The sequence below is a fragment of the Ambystoma mexicanum genome, chromosome 4q (assembly GCF_040938575.1).
Source record: "Ambystoma mexicanum isolate Mex_15411 chromosome 4q, UKY_AmexF1_1, whole genome shotgun sequence".
NCBI classification, from domain to species: Eukaryota; Metazoa; Chordata; class Amphibia; order Caudata; family Ambystomatidae; genus Ambystoma; species Ambystoma mexicanum.
Window position 1 is genome coordinate 396549575 of NC_090928.1, and position 26226 is coordinate 396575800.

Sequence of the window (26226 nt, forward strand, 5' to 3'; positions counted from 1 at the left end):
CAGAATTCTGTGGAGAGTCTTGGGAATCTGAAAGAAAAAATTTGCAACTGGAGATCAGAGCCATTGTGGGTTCCCCTGGCTCCGTTTCTGGGCCGCCCCCCCTTTTTTGGAGGCAGTCGCCAGGATGGGTTTGAACCAGGGGATTTTCTTGCTGTTGGTTCTGGGATGAGATGGTGGGCGGCGGTAGCTCAGTCTCCACATCTCCCCAGTCTGGATTTGCATCCCTAGGGACCCATTTTTCTTTGGGAGGAGTTCCCCCCTCTCTGAAGGAGAAGATCCTTTTCCCAGGATCCTCTGAGGATCCCTCTCCCTCAAATTGGAAGATCTGTACCTCCTCCTCAAACTGAGTCTGTTTGGGTCTTTTGTTTCTCCTACCCCCCCTCTGCTCCTTAGGAGGCAGACTTTCAGGGGCAAGAGATTTTGTTTCCGGTTCCTGGGTTTCCAGGGGCTGTTTACAAGTGAGGAAGGAAGCTTCCTCCAAGGCTTTACACCCCCCTTCCCTTTGTGCCTCCTCCCTGGGAACCGGTGATTTATCGGGGTGCTGCCCCCGTCATTGTTCTGGAGCACCAGGTCCAGAGTTGGGTGCGTTCTGCGCCGGCATGCTGATCTGAGGGTTCTGCTGTGCCCTCAGTATATGACCCATATCCCGCGCCATGTTTTGAACCTGGCGCTCTAACTGGGAAACCCGCTCAGGCTGATACGGGGCCCTGTTTTCTCCCCTGGGCTGATCCCGGGAAGGGTAGCTGTCCCTCCTCTGGTAGTACCCCTGGTTGGGAAGATTTTGGTACCCCTCCACCCTTGGCCTCCCCTCTCCCGGATTCAGTGGTCTGGGCTCAGGGAATTGGGGAAAGAAGGATGGATGGTTTTGGGGCTGAAAGTCGGGTGGATATCTGGGGAAAAAGTTCTGCCCAGGGTTTGGTAAATTTCTGCCCTCCTGTGGGAAGTTTGGAGGGAAGTTCCCTGGGTTAGGTGCTTGTCTGGATCCCCCCCCTTGGGCTGGAGGAGTCCACACATAACCCAGGATGGGTCTGTTACCTTTGTAGCGAGGACTTACATAGTCAGGAGAGCGAGGGACCCCATTTGTGGGGCTGCCTCCCTGGCTCCCTGTCTGTGACTGGCCCGAGGACCTTCTGGGCCTAGCATTATTAGGTGCAGGTAGGTTTTTAGGCCCCCCCATCTCCAGATCCAAAACGGGGGTGACCTTTACCTCTGCCACCTTGACAGCAGCAGGGGTGCTGTTGGCTTTGGGGTTTTTCTGGGCATTGCTTTTATTTTCTATGGGCTTCTGCACCTCATAGATGCGGGTAGCCTGTTCAATGACCCAGTCTAAAGATCTTTTCTCGTGAAAATCCCTCACGAGCTGGGTCATGATATATTTGGGCAAGGCATGGAAAAACGTGTTTATAAATTCACGGCTATCCGTGCGCACCCTTCTTGTGGTCTGTGCAAAAGCCCGCTTTAACTCCTGCACAAATTCTTGTGGGGCCTGATCCTCCCCACATTGCAAATTGTAGGCTGCCTTGCGAGCCTCTTGAGGATTTCTGTGAACAGAAAAATGTTTCAGGATGGCCGCCTTATAGGTGGACCATCTTAAATGATTTTGGTCCTCCAGCCCCGCAAAGAAACTGGAGTATTCCGGGGAGAATGTCCACTTTACATATTGAATACAGCTTTGGCTGTCCTTCAAATGGAAAGTCTCCATCATTTGTTCAAACAACTCTAAGTGCTCCCAAACAGAATACTTAGCGTTCTTATGGTAAGGCGTGATGACGCTCCTGATCGCCTTAATCTGCTTTAAGGGGTCCTTACGCAAGGCCCTTTTTGCCTTATTGGCCTTTTTGGTTCGGGTAACCCTTGTCCATTCTTCGTCGGACTCAGAGGCACTGCTCCCAGAGGTTCCCGTCTGTTCTTCCAGGTTTTCCCGGATTCTGCGAGCCTGGGAATGGCTGGCAGAATGTGGGGACCTGGTCTCCTGTGTCCTGCGCAGTTCAGAGGAGTCTTCAGATTCCTCCTTGCTGCCAGGATTTGATGGGTACCCCCTCCACTGACCTAACTGGGCAGAGGTTTTCAGGATGCCCTTAATGGGCCTACTCTCCTGGGGTTCCCCATTGAACTGTACTGTACTTGGGTGCCCATGCCCGGATGCCCACCCCTCCATTCCTGAGTGGTACTGGCCTATGAGCCCCATACTCTTAGCTGGATAGTAATCTGCCACCCCTGTGGCCCTGTGCTCATGTGCGCCAGGGGGCATGGGGGTGGCAGAGTCCAGGGACTGAGAGGTATGAGGGCCTCTGGTACTAGGGCTCCTGAGGTTATGCTCCGGAGTTTCCATTTCCCAGCGAACCTCATCTCTATCCGCCCCTGCTCCCTGTTGCAATGCAAGAGCCTGCATTTGTGCTTTCAGTTCCTCTGTTAAGGCCTTACTCGACTCTATCAGTTTCTCCTGCATCGCTACCTGCTGTTGGAGCCTATCATTGTGCTGGCAGAGGGCCTCATTTTGCCTCTGTGCTTCCTGGTTGGTCCTGGAGAACTGGGCCAGTCTTTGCTGCAGGAGGGTTACCTCCTGGGCAATGTCCCTATTGGCCTGCTCCTTTCTTGCTAGAGCATCCTCCACCCTTCTGGTGTGCTCTACCAAGTTCTGGTTTTCTTTTTGGAGGTCACCCAGTCCCTGGTGGGCCAGGTGATTTTCTTCCATTTTTCTTTTTAAATGGCAGACTTCCTGGCCTAAGGCGTCTCTTTCCTGACTAAGAGCCTGCATTTGTGCCGCCAGGTCGTCCCTTTGCCTTTGGAAGGCACCAGCATTCTGGCGCTCCTGATCAAACTCCGCCTGGGTATCCAGGTCTTTCAGAATTAGTTTGTTGCTCTCTACCTTCACTCTATCTAGATGACTTTGCAGGGTGGCTACCTGCTCCGTGCATGCCCTGTTAAAGTCTAATTGTTGCTCCAGCTTTTTCTGGCTCTGCAGTAAGGAGTCCAAACTGTCTTGGTGCTCCTTCTGTAGGGCCAGAAATCTGGTATCCTGTTCTGACTTTTCCTTTTGCAGCACATCCATATCCTCCTTTATTTTAGTGATGTACCGTCTGCTGTCATTTTCTGACTCCTGGCTCCTCTGCAGCCTCTGCTCAGAAGAGTCCAGATCAGATTGGGCCTTCTGTAATGCCATCTGTTGCCTATTTGCCAGATTTTGGCTTTCCGCACATCTATCCTGCATGTCTCCAACGTATAGGTACAGGTATGCTGCTATCCTGGCAATCTTATTGTGTTCCTCTTTGGCTTTAGGAGCCATATATAGTTCACTCAGGGCCACATGTAAGGGACCCTGATCTCTATATATATCTGACCCTGTTTCCGTGACCTGTTGCATGATGGCCTGCAACCAGACTGTTTGGTCCTGGTGAGTCCACTCACCTCTCACAAATAACTTATGTAAGAAGTGCTCTCTGGCTATTTTCATGTCTACTAAGGCCGTCATTCTAGAGATTGGTCTCTGTCCTGACTTACAGAAGTTAGTAATTTATTTTTGCAGAACAGAACTTTTCTTGGAGTGTCCCTTTTGAGGAATGCTTCACAGCGTAATGCAGCGTGGTGATCCGACCGGATGTATGTATCCCGTCAGTTAGCACACTGTATTAAGCTGCACAACTGGTAAATCTAACCCAACGTCTCGGCTCGAGCCCCCACTTTGTAAGAGGATTCAATTCAGCACTACAGCCACATTAACACCTAGTCTATAATACTGAATGAAAACCCTTATTGATATATCTTTAGGTCCAGTTCATGCGTTCTGGATGACTACCCTTGTATGACACCCCTCTCTTGGAATCCCCCTGACCCCACTGAGCCAAGAAGTAGTTCTGTTTTGCAAGTTTAAAAGGTTTATTTGATAAATTAAAATATATATATCACACTTTATAATAAATTAATAATTGAATATCACACTTAATCTGATATGGTAAATATTAACAACGGAGAATCTGGCACTAGCACACTTCTTTATAATGACTAATGAGTTGACCTGAAATGGATAAGGTAGCACACTGGTAAATAGGAACAAAAGTATAATGTGGTAGAGGATGCTTTATGTAGCTCAGGTGGATGCAATATTCAATGAATGCAGTACAGAAAATACGCAATATGATTTCAACCAAACAATGTAATCACTTTTCTCTGGCTATTCACTCCCCCCCTCTTTATGCAATGCAAGGAAATGGGAGGAAAGCACACAGTTCTCAGAAATGCAATCAATGTAATCAGTTCAATCCAGCAAGCTTAGACAACAGAAAACAGATAGGAGTTTTGAAAACACAGATAGGAGTTTGAAAACACAGGCAATGCTTGGATATGTGCTGGCAATGAATGAGAAATATGCTAAATTTGCTTTTAATTCCCTTATAGAGGTTCAGGGTGAGTGGTATCTAGTTAATATTAGTCCAGGCTCACACTAGCAATGATGCAGGGATAGTTAGCAGGTTAAACGAATTTCTGGCAAATGGAAATCAGCAGCAGTTTTTACATGTGAAGAAATTGCAAATCGCGGTAAAATTCGCGGATGCGCCGAGCGCTATTACAAAGGAACCGCAAGGACTATCTCTACCGTTTTGGGGTCCTAGAAAAGCCTGGGATCTCAGCTTCCAAATGAAAGTTATTGCAAGTCTCTAGCCCAAACGGTTGCGGAGATATGAGTAATTTAGTAAAGGTCGTTTTTGGTTTTGTAAATTTTAAACGCACACTTTTTCAAAATGACAAGTGACAAATTTTTGCAGCTAGAATGACAGGTGACAGCTAGGAGGCAGTTCTACTTAGGTTAAATAGATTGAATTAGATGAATTTAAACTAAGAGATGTGTTCTGAGTTTTGCTAAGTACTCACAAGAGATTTTGAACAGGAAAGCGACTTGGTCACGGACTTCAGTCTGGTCAGGTCTTTCCGGGTTCTGCTCACAGCGCCTGGCCTCTGGAACTGCTCACAGGGGTCTGGTCTCTGCTAGGCACCGGTTCTTTGGGTCTCTCTGCTCTGGATAGATTGAAGTCTCTAGTTTGGCTTTCTGGAGTTTGATGGAGGTAAGTATGGATTTTTCCGGCAGAGCTTTCAGCGGCAGATGAAAAATGAATGTCCCTATCTGTCCTGTCTGTCTGCTTTTATGTGTTTAGAATGTGGGTGTGTTCTAGCATCACTGACCCTACCTCTCTCTCAGCTTCTAATTGGTCAAACTTCCATTTCTTACTTGATTGGGGGAATGAAATGAAGTGTCATCATGATGAGGTCTGTTTATGATACAGAGAACCCACCCCTGTCAACTTTACACACAATCTATATCTGACCTAAAAACATATTTGCACAGGTACACATTTGTTTAAAATTACATATACATGGTGTGGCTGAATTTAGCCCTGTCTATGTCCAAATCTGCTCATTCTCGGAGCTTGCATTCAAAGAGTGTACATAATTGACTTTTTAACTGCTTTTCCAATTTCCGACATGGACCCAACTTTACATACATGTGTGCAGGGGGTAGGGACATTAACTGATGAAGTTTCAGATTTTTAACATGCACACATTTAGAGTAATATCCACTTTTCCGCTAAAACCCCCCTGAACATACCACCGGTTCCTACCACGTCTTAAACTGTGGGCAGAAAAATCACAAGAATTATGGTATCATTTATAAAATTTTCACATGTCCGCTCTATGAATTATCCCCCTTTTTATAAAACCATATCCTTGCTGCAGGGGTGTGTCTTTTCAGGTCACATGGTACAGAAACCAGTCTTTCCAGTTTCTGCCAAGCCAGCTTGCTTCTCACAGGCAGTGCTCCTCCCAGCTTCTCCAGGAGGAAGCCACTTTTTACGACGTCTGTAATAAAAAACCTTTGCCTGAGTGGAGAGGGCTTTGTTCACTCTCTGGCAGAGCACAGGAAATTCAATTATCAGATAGATGGCATATCCTTAGCCTGGGCAGCAAAAGGAAGGTTGGCCTGGGAACACAGTGGTGACTCAAGTTTCACTGCTGATGGGTAGTTGCTAGGCAAAATCAAGTTCCTTAAGCCAGACCTTCAGCTAACTTTTTGTTGCTTTTAAAATAACTTGTAATTTTACACATGCAGCTAGAATGCTGATTCTAAGCGCAAAACTATGACATTTCAACAGTTACAAAGGCATGTGACACCAAACATAGGTCACTCATTTAATTTAACATTTTCGATTTTGGTGGTTTTAAATCCAGTTGTAGTTAGGCTTAAGCTGCTGACTCCATAGCATTTTTGTTATAAGCATTGTTTTTGGGCTCTTCATTTCCCAGATTTTGTAGGCACACAAAACTCCATTCTGCCAAATGTCTGCTGGTGTTCAGTGAATATTTTGCACATGTTGCAAGGTTTGAAATAGGCATTTTGCTTGCCTTCAGAAAAACACACAGAGTGGTTTTAAAACGCCGGCTTTTGGATAGTGGTGAGTACTGGTACTGCACTCAATTTTGGGATTTAAGAAATGAATTCCCCACACTTCTAGGTTGCATTTGGCAATCAGCATTGCCATTCCCAATGGTTTCAGACTACTGTGCGGGTAGTCCAATGGTGGTTTTAAAGCGCTTTGAAGCTAACCGGCGCTACTGTTTTTCCTTTGGCAACCCATTTCCCTCATGGCAACCCGGCCTTTCATTCTCGCACTGGTGGGTGGCAAGTGAGGCAACCATTTTGGTGGGCGCACAAACTGCGCAGCTTTCCTGGATTTCAGCGCACATGTGGGTTTTCCGCCATCTTGAATTTCCTAAGCCCACAGCACCAAATGTTGTAGCAGGGTAGCTTAAACGTGGGTCAGGACACCCTACAATTTGTATAGCGCCTATACACACTGTTAGGCAGAAACCTGTGCAGTTCCCTTAGGGACCACTGCAAAAGATTTAAGACTAAGGTGTTGGCAGTAAACCCACTTGGTAGCAGTCTGTACCACCCAGATTTACCTGGTAGCTGTGGCTGAGCAGTCAGACTTCCCTCAAGAAGAGTTAGGCAGTATGCAAAGTATACTCAATAGGCACTCAGATACAATAATACAAGCACACACTGACCAGAGCTTTGGTATCAAAGTATATAATTATTTATTTAAAAACACACTGTTGAAAACACTCCAGCACTCTTATTGTAAAATATTCTAAACACAGTTACTATTATAATATATACACCCCTTTTTCCTTATCAGATAAGTCACTGTAAAACACCACTTATTTTCATACAGAGGTGAGCGCTTAACTAGATGGCACTCCAATAGGTTTGTGAGAAAGGGAGGGAAAAAGACAGAATATGGAAAGGTATACCACTCTAAGATTCAGGAACACTATTAGCAAGGCAGAAGAGCAAAAAGTCACTGGTGAGCCAAAGTCCAAAGGCTGGGCCCCCTCTTAGAGAGAGCAGAGCACAAATGCGCCCAAGATCACACAGTTACACTAGGCTTAGAAAGTCTTGCAGAGGGTTCAAAAAGAGTTTAGAGGCGCTTAGGAAAGTTTAGCCAGGGTGTCCCAAGCTAACCCAGGTTCGAAAGCCGGGGGACACGGTACCTTAAGTGGGAAGGATCCTCCAGCGGTGGCTGTTGTTCCTGGTACTGGGTGCAAGTTGCGTCGTCGTCCAGGGGAAGAGAAGACCTCGACTTGGAGGAAAGATGAAGGTCGTTGCACTACCAGGGAAGAAACCAGCCGTGGAGTTTTCCGGTTAAAGGTGGTACCTTTGTTTCGCGGTCATGGTAAAACGTGGTATCCCGGTTGCCGGGGTGCTTGACACGGGCAAGGCTGCCATGAGGTACGTTGGGAAGGCGAAAAGAGGGTGAAACTGGTTATCCCCACCAGTCAAAGGAAGAAGACTCTCCGGCGGGAGATCTTCTCTGTCGTTGGGAAAAGTGGTGAGGCAGTCCAGCAGGGCTCCACCGGTGGTGGTGTCGTGGCAGGTTGGCTCAGCTTCTCCCTCGTCGGATTCTTAGGTCCTGTGGCGACTTCTGAAGTTCCAGTCCCCAAAGCCCTGCTTTTATGCAGCAAACCACCATTCACTCAGCCTAGCTGTCACTCAAACATGCTAAGTGGTGAGCTGGCCGGCTCACCACTTGGGCCAATCAGGATGGAGTGCGACTTGAGTTACCTAGGCAACTCAGTCCAGGGTGCCTAAATTCCCCTCCACCCCTCCTAAGTACCGCAGACAGAGTGGCACCACTTTGGAGGGCTTCTGTGGAGAAGCCCGCCAAAAAGTGGAACAAAGGGCTCGACTTGGGTTGGAGTCACAGAAGAGAACACAAACACCATTTTAGAATCAAGTTTTGGCAAAAAATACCAACCGGAGAATTAATATTAATTAAATAAACCGGCGGTATGTTCGAGGCTACCGTAAATAATTAAATAAAGATAGTAGCCTAAAACAATGGGAAATCCCATAGGAAAATATTTGCGGTTGAATATAAAAAGTAGTATCCACAGCCACCAGCCAAAACTCGATCAGGGGGGACGGAGACGTGTCCCCTCGACTAACAGACCCTGGGGCAATCGAACTGCCCCAGCCAGTATATCCACAATATGATGGTTTGTACTGGTTCTGTTCAAGTTTAAGACTAGTAAAGTCAATGGTGACTTTACATACCCTGGGAGACAGTAGTCAGTCCCAGGGTATGGAGTCTATACTGGGGGGTCACTATGACACCCCTGTGTCACTGCACTGAGGGTGCTGTGTAACACACATCACAAAAACACATGAAGCCATATGGAGTAAAAGCCCCCATAGCACATTAAACACATCTAGATTCAAAGAAACACACTCAAATCATGCCCAAGAGTGAGGGTAAAAGAGTCTCACTCTTGGCAGGAGAAAAAAATAAACCCCAAAAATACAGCAAAGATACTGGGTAACTCACTAGGTTAGGAAATTCAGCCTAAACAGAGAATTCTCCCTAACACACACATGTTTCAAAGCGCTTCAAGACAAGGGTGGGAGCAAGGGAAAATACAATACCATTCTTACAAGGCCTTGAGACATTAAAAATGTGAAATTAACTATCGTACTAGGCCTGGCGACATTTCAGATAGTCGAGAGCTTTGAGAATGATAAGGAGGGGAGGGAGAGTGGGGAAGGGTATGATATGAGAGCAGACAAGAGTCTACTGTACTAGGCCTGATGACATTTCTGGAAGTGCTGGAGATTGACAAGAGATTAGGGAAGGGGGCGGAGGGTGAAAGGAGAGGAACAAAACAAGTGACTATTGTACTAGGCCCGAAGACATTTCTGGTAGTGCTGGAGATTGACAAAAGGTGAATGGGGGGAAGGAGCTAGGTGGAGGAACAAACAAGCTATTATCGTACTAGGTCAGGTGACATTACTGATAGAGTAAGTGTATAGAATAAAGTGAAGTGAGGGGGAGGAGAGAGGGGAAAGCTAGGGAGAGGAAGAGAAGACTGTGAAGCATACAACAGCCTCTCTTACCTATAAATGCCTTAACAACGCTAGCCCCCAATACCTGGCAGAAAGATTTGTCAAATACAACCCTTCCAGGACTACCAGGTCTACAAACACTGGCCTCCTAAGGGTACCGAGATACAAAGCAAAAAGAGCGGGAGGTAGTAGCTTCCCTGTGTTGGCCACCCAACTCTGGAACTCCCTCCCCCCGACATTAAGTAAGCACTGTACAACCCTTCCACAAATTCAGAAAAGACACCAAAACTACACCAGCCTAGACATTACCCCCTCCTACACCCACTTGTATATACTCTCCCTTGCAGCCATTTCACCGTAGCATGTTGTGACAGTATGTATATTCCTTACCTTTTGCTCAAGTGTGGTATTGTGCCCTTACCACACGCCCTGTACGTAATGTGATAATGATGTAATGTTGTTGATGTACAAACCACATATTTGCATGTCATTTTTGTATTTTGTGTATACTTTGCCCTTTCCATTTGTACTGTATATACTAGCTACTCTGTAACCATGAACAGGCATATTCTTGTAATGCGCCCAGTTACCTCACGGTGGGGTGTGCAATATAAATAAACAATACAACATACAGGCATCACATGTATACAACAGGGGGGAAGCAAAGTAAGGAAACGGGCATAAAACAGGGGGCAGCGAAGTAAGGAGGCAGGCATCACATGCATACAACAGGAGAGCAGTGAAGTAAGACGTGCATCACAAGCATACAACAGAGGGGCAGCGTAGTAAGGAGGCAGGCATACAGGCATCACATGTATACAACAGGGGGGGCAGTGAAATACAAGGGGCAGGCATACAGACATTGCATGCATACAACAGGGGCACAACTGAAATGCAAGTATTAGCAGGCAGATAAGACATAAGGTAGCCACTTGGCACAACTAAATTGTAGTATTAACGGGCAGATGTACTGTCCATGGGCAGGAGGAGGTGTGAGAGACTTCAGTCCAGGTAAAAAGGCAACAAGGGGAAAGCCAGGAAAAAGGGGGAAGAGTGTTAGTACCAGCCTGCAAGGAAGTTCAGGGTCACAGTGAATCCAATGTACTTGAGAGAGTAGGGTCAGAATGCCAACATGCGGGATGGTGGCCAGACCTTCAGTCTAGTTCAGGGAGAGGACAGAGATTCGATGCGGGCCTTAGTTGTCTCGGGCCGGTTATCGCCACCCGGTTGCTGGGATTGGTTGAAATGAACCAATTCAGCCAATGGGACGGGGAGCAGGCACGTCAGGCTTCAGTGTATTCCACTGCTCAATAAAGGCGGCCATCTCTGAAGGGTACAACGTCCTTTTATCACGGGATGTTTTTTCACTGTTTTTTTTTTACCACATTTTTTTTCACGAAAAACCCATCTCATTTTTTCCGGCGCGGGGTTAGAACATGATACATGTGGGTTTTTTCACGAATAGATAAAAAATTCAAGCGAATCGGGAGCTTGGTGGGGGACACACGCCAAAAATAATTTTTTAAAAATTCAATGCATTTTTTCAATTAAATATTTGCGGTAAAAAAAACACGAAAAAACATCCTGCGGTGAAATGACATGGAACCCTCTGAAGGGTCTTTGCCTCATTTTGCCTTTTCCGACCTTCGTGCAAAGCAAAGAATCAAACGAATTCGCAGGGTCTTCAAAGATGAGGATTGTGCAAAAAAGATGCACAAACAGCGACAATTTCTTTTTTCACAGATCAAGGAAGTTTGAAAATGTTGGAGACTCGTATCCAAAATATCTTCAAAGGGGTTTAGGCCTGATCTTAGATTGGATGGTTTTAGAAAAGACCTTCAATTCAATCTCAGACCTGATTAAGACATTTTTATTACGCCAGTGGCACCTTTACTGCTCCAAATAAGTCATTAACTCTCAGAAGACTACTTTGAAAAAAACACTGGCAGGCAAATGAAGTGCAAAGTTTGAAATGAAGGCTCGATTAAATGAAGCACAACGCGTTTCCATGAGGCAGTGTTTTGGGCGGGGAGTGGCAGGAACTGGGTTGGATTGGCCATAGGTATTGGGCCATGGGCAGTCCATGGGTGTGCAAATAACCGAACACCTACATGCTTTTGTGTCCCTCCTCATAGGCCATTTCTCCCCATCTAATGCAATAGTTTTGGCTTCTAGATGGCACAAGCGCCACCTAATGGCCCACACTTAATTATCATGAACAAAAATACTTAAATTGTCATTACATTTCTAGGCTTCCGTTTAGTCATTACTTTGACAGTAATTTCAACCAAAGTGGCAGTAATCAATGTGGCGCCCAACTTTTACTGCTTTCCAGTCCCCATTCCACCTGTCATTACCGCCTCTGCCCCCTCCCCTCCGGACACAAGGTTTTAGAGGGGTCACACCATCAGAACATGCCAGACCTCGGAAAGCTGGGACTATTGTAGGCACCTACTGGCAGGTCAATGTTGGAGCGACCGCTTCCAGTCAATGGAGCCCCAATATTCTCTTTAAAGATGGAACTATCAAGTGGATCAAAGCATTGCAGGCATCGCAATGATTCGAAGACTGTGCAAACCTGCTTCTGCACTTGGCAAATTCCATGGACTAACTGCATCCACTTCCCACGACAGTGGGTCAACTACAGCCGTTTCTCGTGTAATAGCCAAAAGCAATCCGCGTGCTCTGGTGAGGATGTCCAAATACACGTGACGTTTAATGTGAAACCACGACCACTGCAAAGGAACTCACGACACCTCAACTCCTAAAACGTGGCTCTATTGCCTTGAGCTCGAGGATTGGTTGAATCTGTAGCCAGTTGGTGTACCTGTGAACTAATTGTTTTTACCGTGCATTTTTCCATGCAGATATGTCATTGATTCATCTGTGAAATAAGGAGGGGGCGGACAGACCCGTTCACTCCCCAACCACCTATCCATCCAAATCCCCCCCCCCCCCCACCCAACCAACCGTGTTTTATTTTTAATGCAGTGATTTTTACTGCTGAATTCTCTGCACTGAAAGACATGTGAAGTGAATATGCAGTGGTAAAATCACTTGAATCCTGAGAAAGATGCATTTTCCAAACCACACAAGGACAGCCATGGTTAAGACTGTATAATGAAGGCGACCCTTTATGTAGTAGTTCCGGGTGTTGCATTACTAAGTATTCCGCTACTGGAAGGCATGGTTCAACTCTATAATGTACAGCTGTGGCGCAAAACGTTCAGTTGCTTTTAGATTCTTCGCCGACTAGAGCACAGCTCGCCAGGAAGTCGATTATGACGTCGCTGCTTTTTTCTCATTCCAGGTGGTGCGTTATTTGGCGGGCTGCGGCTTGCAAAGCTGCCCTTTGCTGGTGTCCAAGGGTTATCCTGACATTGGATGGAATCCAGTTGAAGGGGAGCGGTACTTGGATTTTCTGCGATTTGCTGTGTTCTGCAACGGTAAGGACCTAAACCGTGTGATGCCTACATGTAAACATGTGTTGAGATCAGCACCACGATATGATGGGTTATTTATAAGCTGGGATCGAACCTGTGTTGCTCCGTGTCCTCTTGCTTCCAAGGCGAGCACGTTGCCCCTGAGCTATCCTGCCGAGACCATGAGGGCTAAAGTCTGTCAATGAATACGGAGTCTCACCAGGCCCTCATGATGTAAGCAGTCTAAAATGTTTCTAATCACACATGTCTGTTGATTCCCCCATCCGCTTTGCTTTTCTGTTTAAGTGTGTGATTTTGTAAAAATAATTAAAACAAGGAAGGGGTGGGAACAAGACATACTTTACAAAATACCTCTCGAGGAGTAACTGAGTTAGGAAGTGGCACATAACTGCGGCTTTTGTTTCATTCTCTGATTTGACATTATCATTTAGATGAACTTAATGAAACGAAATTGCTTCTGAGAAAAGAACACATCTCCTTCTGCCCACAAAAGGAACAGCCAAAGCAAAGACCTGCAGAATAAGTTATTTGAGCAATGAGTCGCAGCGCCGCCATTTGACCTGTTGGAAATGTCCTTGCTGTGAAATGAGAGTGCTACAGAAATAATTGCCAAACACTTCGAAACCCGGGAATGTAACCTAAAGACTTGACTGCTTGTTTGCCAGGGATGTCTTCCCTCAAAGCAATGCACTGCTCCAGAGTCGGCACTGTATCAAAAGTGAAACAAAGCCAGTAAAGGAATATTGCCTCTTAACAGAGTTGGTAAGGTACCCAGCTGTAGGTGGTGATACTATCTATGGTGATGGACATTGGCTAGTGTTGACTAGCTCCCAACAGCAACACACATTGGCAAAGCCAATAGTGTGGGCGTTTACTGTTTGCATTATGCATTTATAGACTCCAGGGTGCAAGGAGGGGGGTGAACGTGTTTGAGAAGATGCACGAAGGGGTGTGCAGGTGTGCAAGAGAATGAGAAGGCAGAGAGATCAAGGGATGAAACCATTGATAGAAGGTGCAATCGATGATGAGAGAGGAAATATTAGCGAGAAAGAGTGAGAGCGTAAAAAAGAAAGTCAATGGAAGGATGAGAGGGGGTAGGCTGGGTGGGTGGGGCTAGAAAGAGAGGGGGTAGGGTATGCATGGATATAGAATGTGGGGTGGGAGTAGTGTGGGGGTGGGTGGTTGGGGGATAGAGAGGGTTGGGGTGGGGCGGATGGGTGCAGAGAGTGGAGGTGGGGTTGGGCTAGGGAGGCAGCCTACGGAGGACTAAAAAGCATACCTGTGTCGAAAGTAGCCCAAAATGCACAAATGCCCATAATCCCCTGCAGCAATGGGGTTTTAGTAACCCACTTGTGAGAAATAGCCCGCTATAGCCCAGTATTGCAACCTTACACATCACTGCACAACTGGGAAAAGGAAAGCCTGGCACCCGACTTGATTCTTACAAAGCTGCTGATTGGAGCAAATATTGTTCAGGAACTCCTCATTGAGTGATTTGGCATTTTCATGCCGTGACATTGCCGGTTGCTATGCCAATCAGCTATTCAGTTCGGAAACCCCTGCCCTCTCTTTTCTGTAACAATGGTTTTTGCAATGTTCTAGTGCAGGTGCCACAAACATAGACCAAAAACAAAAATGTGATTAATACATTACCCTCAGCTCCCCTCTCTTGTCACCTTCCTTTATAAGATCCTCAGATCATGGCGGCAATGCACTCAAAAGTAGTCTGGAAATCAAAAGTAGCTGGGACTTTTTCAAAAATGTATTTATTTTTAAGTATTTTGTTTTTTAAACTTTTTGGTTTTTTAGGTCCATTATTATACCATGCAAGCAAAGGTAGCGAGTGACCTCAGCCCCTCCAAGGACGAATGGAAGTTCTTACCCCAAGACACTTTGAGTCCAAGTGGTGAATTCTAAAGCACTTTTGTCCATATTTATGGATTTAAAAGTAGGATAACGTAACATAAAACTAACATATAACATTAGTTTAACAGTGAGGAAAGGCATCTCCAAGCTGCATTATACCATGTGTGTTGCTGACGCATTAGGGTAGGGCCATCCAGTGCTTCTGGTTTCTGCGCTGGGCCGTATAGTGGATGCATGCAGGTGAGTATGTTTTTAAACATTTTTTTTACGAGTATGTATGTATGTTTTTAGCAATGCGTTTGTGAAGGAGTAATACAAATGTATGAATGGAAGCGTTTCTCTCTGTGCCAGCCTCCTCCTGTAAATTTAGCAGCTCTGCTCAGTGGGTCCCCTAAAGGTAGGGGTGAGGCTGCTGGGGACATGACATTGTTTTTTGCATTAACCTTGGTGCACAGTTCTAAGTATCAACTGTAAAGCAAAGATGAGAACTGAAGTGTTGTCAGGTGGCTAGAGTAGCATATATTGAATGTAACCCAGTCTAGCCGCTTGACAAAACATCACTTATTTGATTTACCCTTGATACACGGCATTGCATATCAAGGGTAAAACAAAAACATGCGTTTTAAGTGGCTAGACTGGCTTCCATTGATTGTAGGCCAGTCTAGCCAGGCAATAACACATGTTTGCTTTACCCTTGATGCCAAGTAAAAAATGGCTTGCCACATTAAGAACTTGTATGCAAACTGGCACTACTCATTTCAGTCTGCATATACATTTTTAATGTGTCATGGCAGTTTTGTACTTTACATCAAGGGTAAAACATAAGTGTGATTGTGTGATAAACTAGCCTATCTTGCTGTAGCTAGTCTGGATATACTTTCTTTCTGTGGCATGGTATTTTCTATTGGCTGGCAGTCCTTACATAGAAATACTGGCATATATTGGTGCAGTATGCATGGAAATGTATGGGCACAGCCAGCATGAACATGTTTTATATACTGGCTTATGTTGTGGGTAAAGGCATCACAGAAAGTGCTGTAAAATACCCAATTTTAGCCAATTTTCTAAAAATGAATTGTCTGGGGGTGGAGCACCCCTTCAAATCTCTTGTTTAGTTTGGCCCCTTCACTGCACTCGGTTACACCTGTATTGTATTCTCAAACATTTAAGAGGGAGTAACAGCAGTTTTGTAATTGAACATATCCTAGTCAAGGAGCATTGTTGTGGGACCCCTTATCAAAAACGTCGGTTCCTTCAACCTTCTTCCCTCACAATAAAATTACCCTACAACCTCCCAAGTTACCCAACATCACCAAGTATCCCTCTGTCCCTTTCAGGGAAAATTGCCATACCGCAGTTACCTCAGCTTATTAAACGGACCCATAGGTGCAATGTCATTTTCAGACAAGAGAAAGTGATGCCTGGCTGCAACCCCAAAGGAGAACATGCATTAAAACAAACACGTGGCCACTATCCCAAAGTTAAACATGCTAGATATGTCTCAAACAATGGTGGTACCTACTTGACGTGGACTCTCGTCAAATTCTGTGATGCAGCTGTGGCTTCCTGCCTTATCGTAGGTGCTAGAAACCTAGTTACATTGGGTGGGCCACTCACTGGTGTCAGCGTGATCACAGGCAGTGGTGGACCACAATATTGGCGTCCACGAGAAGCTGGCAGAGAATAAGGACAACCGTGACAATCTTAATGCACAGATGTTAAGGACCACCTCTCCCATATCCTGCATGCGTGGTCTGGCACATCCTGCCAGTCACTATGCAGATCAGCCTCCTCACACTACGAATGATTGAGCTTTAGCTCATTCACTGTTGTAAAAACTCCAGTCCTGAGAGGGTTGCCTCTTGGACCCAGAGCACAGCTTCTTGACCCCTGCTCATCTTGACCCCAGCTTCTCATGTTTGTCTTTACCCTCTGCAACCTTGGTCCCTTCTCTGCAACCTGGCATGCTTTCGCCCCTGCTCCTCTGCAACTTTGGCATGCCTGGGCCTCTGGCCCTGTGCACCCTCAGCCCCCTGGTCATCTGCACCCTCAGCCCCCTGGTCATCTGCACCCTTGTTGCTCCCTCGGCCTTCTGCAGCCTTGTTGTTCCCTCGGCCCTCTGCAGCCTTGTTGTTCCCTCGGCCCTCTGCAGCCTTGTTGTTCCCTCGGCCCTCTGCAGCCTTGTTGCTCCCTCGGCCCTCTGCCGCCTTGTTGCTCCCTCGGCCCTCTGCCGCCTTGTTGCTCCCTCGGCCCTCTGCCCCCTTGTTGCTCCCTCGGCCCTCTGCCCCCTTGTTGCTCCCTCGGCCCTCTGCCCCCTTGTTGCTCCCTCGGCCCTCTGCCCCCTTGTTGCTCCCTCGGCCCTCTGCCCCCTTGTTGCTCCCTCGGCCCTCTGCCCCCTTGTTGCTCCCTCGGCCCTCTGCCGCCTTGTTGCTCCCTCGGCCGCCTGGTTGCTCCCTCTGCCACCTGGTTTCTCCCTCGGCCTTCTGCATACTGGTTTCTCCCTCGGCCTTCTGCATACTGGTTGCTCCCTCGGCCTTCTGCATACTGGTTGCTCCCTCGGCCTTCTGCATACTGGTTGCTCCCTCTGCACCCTTGTTGCTCCCTCACCCCTCTGCACCCTCGTTGCCCACTCTGCCTTCTCGGCCCCCTGGTACTCTGCCTTCTTTTTATTTTATTTTTATTAAGCATTTGGCTTTACTATTGAAAACCTTAATTAATACGCAACACATTAAAAAGAATAAGAAACAGAACAACATCATCGTCTTCATTAACCTCCCTCTTAAGGAGCTCTAAAAGTTCACGTGAGGGTTTAAACTTAAGATGTTCAGGTCCCAAATGACAGTGTGCAGTTGGTATGCAGTGATAAAATCGTGGGGAAAAATGTTGCCTGTACAAAACATTGCGGCAAAAATGCTGTGGTTTGACCCGTTAACGGTGTACCCCATTATACCATTTAAGGGGAGTGTGGGTTGCGGCGGTGTCCTCCTTAAATGATATAATGGGTTGGGAGGTTTCAGGGTGTCCCCTGCATCCTTTACATGTATTGCGGCAGCAAAACCACTGCCTTTTTGCCGCAATATTTTGTGTCCACAGCCATTTGTGCCGTGATTTTAACACATGGAACCATACAGTCTCGTCATAGTTATTACACCATGCAGAGGAAGAAAATTAACCACTTCTAAGACAAGCTTCAGTCCTTAGGCTCCTCCATCTTTTCGAACTCGGAGTAAATCTCTTTCAGAAAGCCCAGAACAGCCAATACCAGCGCAATGCTTTCCCGTTGTAGAACAGCTGACCACCAGTGCTCCGCTGATCTTGTTGCAGATTTCCTGAGAAATCTTTCCATCCATCGGTTTCTCTAGTTGGTCAGGCTGTGGTAAAGGATAATCATGTGGTGCAGTGTCTCCTTTTGCTCTCTGCACCATCTGCAGGCGTAGTCTCTCAATGCTTTGGGTTTCTTAACTTCCAAGATTTCTTTCGATGGAATTAAGTTAAACCTAAGTCTCATGAACTCATATCTTCGCTGTCTGTAAGGGAATATTTTCAGGCATTGTTGAGGAATTTCTCTTTCTCTATGTGCTTGGTCTTTCTGGCCCTACAGCCTCAGCGATCTAACATTTCTCTTGTATAGATCCAATCTAAGTCTAAGAGTTTTTTTAAAAATGTTGAGAGGATTTGACATAAGAACGTCCTCTGAGGTTCTAGGTTCGTCAAGAATGTTCAAGCAATAGTTTTTCCAAGTCTGTAAGTTATGTTCTGGGTCCTCCGATAGTGCTTTATTCAGCAATTCGAAACCTCCCACCCAATTATTCAGGAGGCATTTACGGAAAAATGCACGTTTTTTCCAATGAACGATTGGGTTCAAGCCCAGCTCTTCTCGTATAAGTTCAATGGAAATACACGTAGGGCGAGCCATTATCTTCCTCCAGAATAGCCCTTCTAATTTGGGCCAAAGATCCTTAGACAGCATGAGGGTGGTTTCTGAGCCCTGTGTTATAATGGGAACAATCTTCATTTTGTAAAGGTCTATCAGAGGTTTACAGTATTTTCTAACGATTGATCATCCCTGCAATGTGAGGCTTCTCATATTTATTAGTCTGAATTGGGGCGCCTCAACTTTGCTGTTACTAATCAAGATCCCCAGGTAAACAAGGCTTGAAACTTCTGGGATAAACTCTCCCTTAAAGTACCATTTCTTTTTCCCTGTAATCTTTTGTGCACATTTTCCAGTCAGGGTCAGAATTTTTGATTTAGAAATGTTGACAGGTCGTTATCATCCAGATACCTTGTTACTGCATCCAGCTTTCTTTGCAGGCTCACTTTGGTTTGATAGAGTAAAATTAGATCTGCATATAGCAGATACCCTACAGCAGTGCCTGCCAATCTAGGAGGAAACGACCTGATTTTTTCCAAAGACGGGGCATGTCTGATATAAATTAGTTAAAGATGATCGGTGCCAATCTGCAGCCCTGTTTCAGGCCATTAGTAGTTGGTATTGAGTCAGTGAAGTTGCCTTTACTGTCCAACCGGACCCGCATACTCGTATTTGTGTTCAAGTTCATTAGGGCTTCTCGTAAGTCAACAGGGCAGTTCAATTTTTTAAAAACTTTTCTCATAACTTGGGTCTTTCAATCAGGTCGAAAGCTTGGGCAAGATCTATTGATGCCAAGTAAACTCTCTTCATATGGCTAGTTTTTACAATAGTCTTGATGTAATTGATCTGAAGAGGTTTATGGCTGTCCCTATACCCTTCTCAAAACCTGCTTGCCATACATTGTATTGTCCAGTTGTAAACCTCTAGGTGTTGAGTGCTTTCAGGATCAAGGCTCCAAAGATCTTGCCTGTTACATCAAGAAGGGCGATGGGCCTGTAATTGGATGGTTTGGACCTATCGCCCTTCTTGAATATATGCACTACGATCGAGGTACTCCAAGAAGGTGGTATTTTCTTCGTTATTTTAATCTCCCTAAACAAGTTGTACATTACTTCCGTCCATCTGTCTGCATCCTCCTTCAACTTAAAATTTGTCATGCCATCTGGACCGGTAGTCCTCGAATTACTCAGACAAGATCAGAGCCTTGATTTCTGTTTTTTTAGAAAAGGACCAGGCAGTATTAGATTTGAACTGTTCCTCTCTCACTGCTTTGTTGGACTCGAAGAGAGCTTCGAAATGCTTCTTCCAGGTATCTGCGGAAACTCAGTTAATCATTATGGCGTTTTGTGGTCTATTTACGTTGTTGAATATCTTCCAGATTCCTGAGGTGTTTTTAGTACCAGTTAGTCTTAGCATCTCTTCCGCATCCCGTTGATGTAAGAACCATTTTTGATTTTTTACCCAGTTTTTGTAACGTTGTTTCATTTTCCTTTAGAACAATCAGGTCCACAACCTGTTTCCTGGCTTTTGTCAGAGAGGTCCTAAGTGCTTTTTTCTTCTTCAAGACCTCAATGTCAAAGATAAGATTTTTCTTGAAACCATGCTTTGTAGGGGTCACATCCACTTTTTTAAAGGCCTCCAGCTTAAGACTCTCTTGTTCATTGTCATCTGGTCCTTTTGAAATACTAAGCCTGTTATTGCCTCATTTGACCTATAGTTCTGAGTTTACTTTATTCTGTCTTTCATGAGACCAGTTACTGAAAGATGTAAGAATCTCGTGATCGCTCTTATCTGAAGACGTAATTAAAAGTTCTGTTAAATTCTCAAGGGTTTGTTGGTCCACTCCTCGTTTCCAAGAAGGATTGGCCGGAATGTCCCCAGGAATGTGGCTATTTGCCATGTAAATGTTTCTCATTTCCATCTCCTCTGTCCACAGGAAACCTCTGGCGACTTGCGATGTAGAGTTTATGTATCGATATGAAATTATTTTAGCTTGCTTATCAAAACAGTGGCAATTTAAATCACCACAGATTGGGGTTTCTAGGTTTGAGGTTAGCTCCCTTACACTGTCCATGATATCAAGCACTGCTCTGACAAAATCTTCATCAGTGGTGCCCTTCTGGCTCCAGTAAAGGCTGGTGAGTAGTAGATTTCTCATCTGATTAGGGTATTTTAGGCCAGTTTTAATCAGAATGGTACTCTGCCTTCTCGGCCCCCTGGTACTCTGCCTCTCGGCCCCCGGCTCCTCTGCCCTCTCGGCCCCCGGCTCCTCTGCCCTCTCGGCCCCCTGGTGACCCTTTAGAGCTTTCGGGCTTTGGTCCTGCTATGTTGCTTTAAACATTGCTCTACACCTGTTCTCTTTATTTCTGACCCTCGAAGTCTTGGCGTACAACAGAACCTGTAATGCTACCATCAATTAGCAGTGCTTTGTCAATTTCTCTGCCACTCCTTCCTGCTACCGCAACACCTCTTAGTGGCACTGGAAAGTATGCAGTCGTAGATGACTTTTATTAGGGTTTTGCTAGTGGGTTCTCAGAGTCCTCCAATGGACATCTCCCAAAGAAGCCAACTAGCACATGCAAAGAAATCACATCTCGAAAAATGTCCTATGCCAAGACACAGAGCTTGTTACTCGGGCAGCAAATCGGATTCTGGTGCATCTTAGCACTCCTACATCACATGTCCTCGCTCCCATCCTGCTCCCCTTCCCATTCCCCTGACTCTTTCATCCTCTACTCCTACCCAAATAACTCCAACATACAACCCCCTTCTCTTCAATTGCCTACTCCAGATTGACCCAAATGCACAAACCACTCCAGTCCATCAGTGCACTGCTGCAGATCTGTAACACTGACCATCTCGCCTGGACACGACTTGCATGCTCATCCGTGCACATTCAATATTCAAACACAGATCCACAACCTGCTTATGGCTGGCATTACTGTATTAATCACTGAAGCAAGGCTAGTATTTGATTGCACCCCAATGGTGCACAAAGCTGTCCTAACGTCCGAAAATATAACTATCGGGATCAATGTGCAGTGGGTCTTGTTAAGAACTGTCAAAGGACTCCCTGCCTGTCTGTACCAGAGTGAGAATCTTTGCAGCATATCTCACAATCATACACTAGCTTTACTCACAATAGAAGCCTGCCACTTTGGACATGCTGTGGAGCCAATATCAGTCTTGTACACTTCTGTCAACCTATCTTTGGAGACACAAACGTTTGAATTGACATCCCTATCACTCATTCCCCATTCGTTATCCACCTAACCTAACACAATCACAAACAAATTGAGTCTCGTACTTCTTGATGTAATAGTCTACTAGAGTCAACTTCAGAAGGTAACACAGTTTTTTCTTAGGCGCAATGGTTCACCTCAGGATATCTCCTTCTTCACAAGCACTTCTTCACAGCCACATAGAGCATTCAAAAACATCTGACCTTCTTTCATCCTTAAATCCAACCAAAATGGAGGAACAAGGGGTCTGGTCAAAAGGAAGTCACCCTGTGAAACCAGAGAGTGAACAGCCCATGTTGAACCCAAGACCTTATAGTGAGAGGCTGACTATAGCCAATAGCCTTGTGGATCCTGCAATGGTGTTCTGGTGACTTTGAACTTATTGTAGAGAGTGTGGACGTGAACCATTTGGCAAAGTCACTTTCAAGTGTAAGTGGTACTCCTTACAAACCCCATAGAATAAATGTCCTTACCCATAACAGAACAAACTACAGTACTCCAATTCATAATGACAAAAATACACAAACTTCGTACTCTTGGCAGAACTCAATGCCGCCATGTCAACACAAACCATCAAAATGTACTTTTCTTGGGGGACGGGCATTTCACGTTCAGCCATTTGAAGAATATTTTGACTTTCAGATTATAGTTAAGTCTTCCATTTATCCCTACCCCTTCTTGTATTTCTCTTTTTCTGCCCAGTTCCCGCTTTCAACCTATTTGAATATTGTAATTGTATAATTAATTTTAAAATGCTATTTTCTTCCTTAACATTTCAGTGATGTTTACGTCTAACTAAATGTATGCATTTTAAATGAGACAGCCTTTCAACAAAATTGGTTTATTGATGTGCCTTTCTTTGAAATGGGTTGACATTGAAGCAATTTCACTTTACTTCACAGGCACTTTGACAAACACAATGAAGATGTCGCCGAAGACGAGATTCAGAAACACAATAGCTCCAAGTGAAACAACTCCCACACTGATAACCCCCACTTCTCATACTTTTCCTCTAGGCATATTCCTAAAAGCACACCACCCCCTTGCTGAGAAACTTCTCATCAATACCCACAAAATTACTTTGGTTAATACTAGTGAGAAGAACAGGTTCACAGATGCCCTGTTACTAGGTCTGGAAAAGATCTGTGGCTAAACTAATGTCAGGACTGTTGAGACTCTGGGCTAGCTAGTTTTTTGGTTGTAGATCCTGAGCTTCTATCCATGGCTACAACCAAAAGACCCGAGGGTATAGCCCCCTCCGCCTGCCCACCCCCTAGCAACGTCTCTGGCCCCAAGCCTCCCTCATTGTTCAAGCAAGGACTGTCAATGCCTTCCACTGAGAAACTCTTCCTCTCCTCATTCAATTGAACTTTGCAATTTGGCATGGTGCCAAGTGAGTGCAAGGTTGTGTACTTAGTACTCCTTTGAAATAAAACCTCCTTAGACTCTGACAAACTTCAGCTCTTTTGGCCACTAATAGTTTGAGCAGAAAATGTACAGAGTTTCATACATTGAATACAACCCTCAGTTTTACCCAGATCTGATTGACTGATAGACAACCTCTTGCTTTGATGGTTCTATCTGGATTGAGTTGAGGTACATATTGGATGGTATCATCATCACCCCATCATCATCATCCCATGTGCTTCTGGGCTCCTTCTCCTCCGCCACCACATTCTCTACATGTGGTGTTACCCAGGGCTCTATCCTCTCGCCTTGGCTTTTCAACATATACCTGGCACCTCATGCTCACTTTTTTCTCTCCTCATTTCCAATGTTATGTCAATGAAGCACAACTCTTCTTCAAGCTCCCCCCTTCCTCCTCTATCATCCCTGATTGCCTGTCTGCTGCTATTCAGTCTGGGTGCATCTTCAATGATCTCTGTCTTAATGCCAGTAAGACCGAGATTCTTCCTACCGGGACACCTGCTACCCGCTCCCTCCTGCTCTGTGGTCACTCTCCATGGGCTCACCTTCCTCACCGTCCACTGAGGCCAGAAATCTTGACGTCATCTTCGACGTCTCTCTCTCCTTTACTCCTCACATGTCTTGTGAGGATAGCTCAGGGGCAACGTGCTCACCTTGGAAGCAAGACGACACGGAGCACCTTGGGTTCGATCCCCGGGTCCGCGCTTAGAAACCTCCGGGTTTTAAGTGCATTATAAATAACCCATCATATCATATCTTGCACTTTGCCAAGAAGGCCCACTTTCAATGCTCACCTCTTTAGAGGCATTCTCCCTTTGCTCACCTTTTCCCAGAAGCTCAGTCTCTCAAGCTCTGGTTCTCTCCCGGCTGGATTACTGTAACAGCCTCTTCCTCAACCTGCCTCTTTCTTCAACTAATCCAGAATAGGGGTGTGAGACTTCTACTTGGCCTCAAGCCCTGGGACCATATCTCTCCAGCTCTAAAATCTCTCCACTGTCTCTCGGTTGCTGCAAGGATCAAATTCAAGACCCTTTGCATCATCCACAAGGCTGTCTAGGTCCTGGGACCATGCTACCTGCAGGTCTTACTAAATACTGCCGTTTCAGACCCCTATGATCAGTAGAAAAATGGAACCAGAGGATCGAACGTTTCTCCAAGCAGGGGGCTGAGGGCAGGTCTCTCTCTCTCTCCTCAGCTGGTTCCCTTCTATGGAACAGTCTCTCTCTCATTTTCTGTCTTGAACCGGACTACCTCAAGTTCTGCAAACACTCAAGACCTTTCTCTTCTCATCCTCCCCTTTCCCATGCTAACCTTCCCCTCTGTCACTGAGATTGGTGGCCCAGTCCCTCAAGAATCCAATTGAGTCCTGGTCTTCTGCCCAATTGCCACCAGCACTCCCCCACCACCTGCACTGCCCTCTGGGCCATACCCGCCTGTCGGGTGAGGAGGGGTTCTGCAGTGTCGCCACCAGCACCCCCCTTCACTGACCACTAGGCCCACAACCACCTTTTGCGTGGATTGTCTCCACCCTGCACTTACCTGTTGGGCGGTTGACTTCGCCCATGCACCTACCTGTGGCGCCCCCTCAAAAGGCACCTCTTGCATCTCCCCCTGGGGGGCCCTAATAGCACTTAACCCTCAATCCCCCCCTTTCTCTCTCACTGCACTTGCACGCTCGGAACGTCACAAGGCCTAGTAACGTCCGGGTCCTGCTAAAGTCCCTCTTTCAACCCAGCGTTCCATGGCAGTGGGTCAAAGTTCCAGCAAAAAACATTACCCATCACAGACGAAATTGCCCTCTCATATTCTGCACGCCCTGACTGCTGGTGAGGAAAAATTGAATGGCTTGGACAGTCAAAGATCTACCTTCCACTGTTCTTTGCCACTATTGTGCCTGAAATTGCAGACCACTGACTTTTTGGAAACTGTGAAACATTGGTCTTGCCAAGGGAGTGAGCGCAAACTGCAAATTAATACACCCCTGATTCTCAAATCACCATTCACCCCTATGGATAATTTTTCCTATCTCTCTGCAATATACCTCACCAAGCTGAGCCTCACCAAACACCAACCCCATTCTACTCCATCCACCATTCCAATCTACCTTTCAAAACCTTCACTCCAGGGACGGTTTCACGCCATCATACATGCACATAGCACAATCAGGGACGTCATTTAGGGGTCGCTAGAGGTCGCAACTGTGACCACTGAGGTCTCCCATGCAGCCTCTGAGGTCTCCCTTGCAACGTCTGTGGTCTCCTTGCAACCTAGTATTTTTTCTTTTTGTAATGCAAGCTCCTGGGCTGTGGCCAGCACCATGTGGCTGTTTACTTCTGGAGTGGCTGGCTTTCTTGTTTAGGCCCCTGAAAAAAAGAAGAAAAATAAGAACAGGAGTGCCACAAGTCTCACACTTTCAGCACTGACCCTAAATGAGACAGAATAGGAATACCAAATAATGTGTCTTTCTGCAATTCTATACAATAATTGCTAGACTCATTAAAGGTTCATTTCAGGCACACTTCAGGGGGTGAGTCACTGATTTAGTCTGTTCTTAAACGCCTCAAGTCAGCCTTTCATCCTTCTGAGGTTGATAAATGAGTACCAACACAGGTTGGGTGATATTGGGTGTATATTTTTTCTATATAAAGCGATTAAGCATAAATGCTATATATTAACACATAATTATCATTTGGTCATGGAGATCTGCTTGCATTCACAGTAATTTGGTAATATGGGCCTATACACACTCATCTTAATGATACATATGGAGATCCATTCTTGTATGAAATGTACATCACATTATAGTGATATAGTAACCATATTTTTAGTAGTGTACAATGATATGTGATGCTACTTCCTGTTTTGTCAATGGGTGAAAGGTTGTTTTCAATCGCTTCCTGCAATATCGCGGTGGGATCAAATGACAACACTTCCTGTGATGTCATCAGGGGTCAAGGGTCGTGTGATGTCACTTCT

At 45.8% G+C, this 26226-nt stretch overlaps 1 protein-coding gene across 1 annotated transcript in view; it reads left to right on the forward strand.

The window, feature by feature from the left end:
- The window catches only part of RYR2 (ryanodine receptor 2), a 3854281-nt gene that overhangs the window by 2092353 nt on the left and 1735702 nt on the right, over positions 1 to 26226 (forward strand). Inside the window, exon 45 of the mRNA XM_069607971.1 lies at positions 12708 to 12843. Within this exon, the coding sequence (XP_069464072.1) occupies positions 12708 to 12843 (136 nt within the window). The remainder of the gene's footprint in view (positions 1 to 12707; positions 12844 to 26226) is intronic.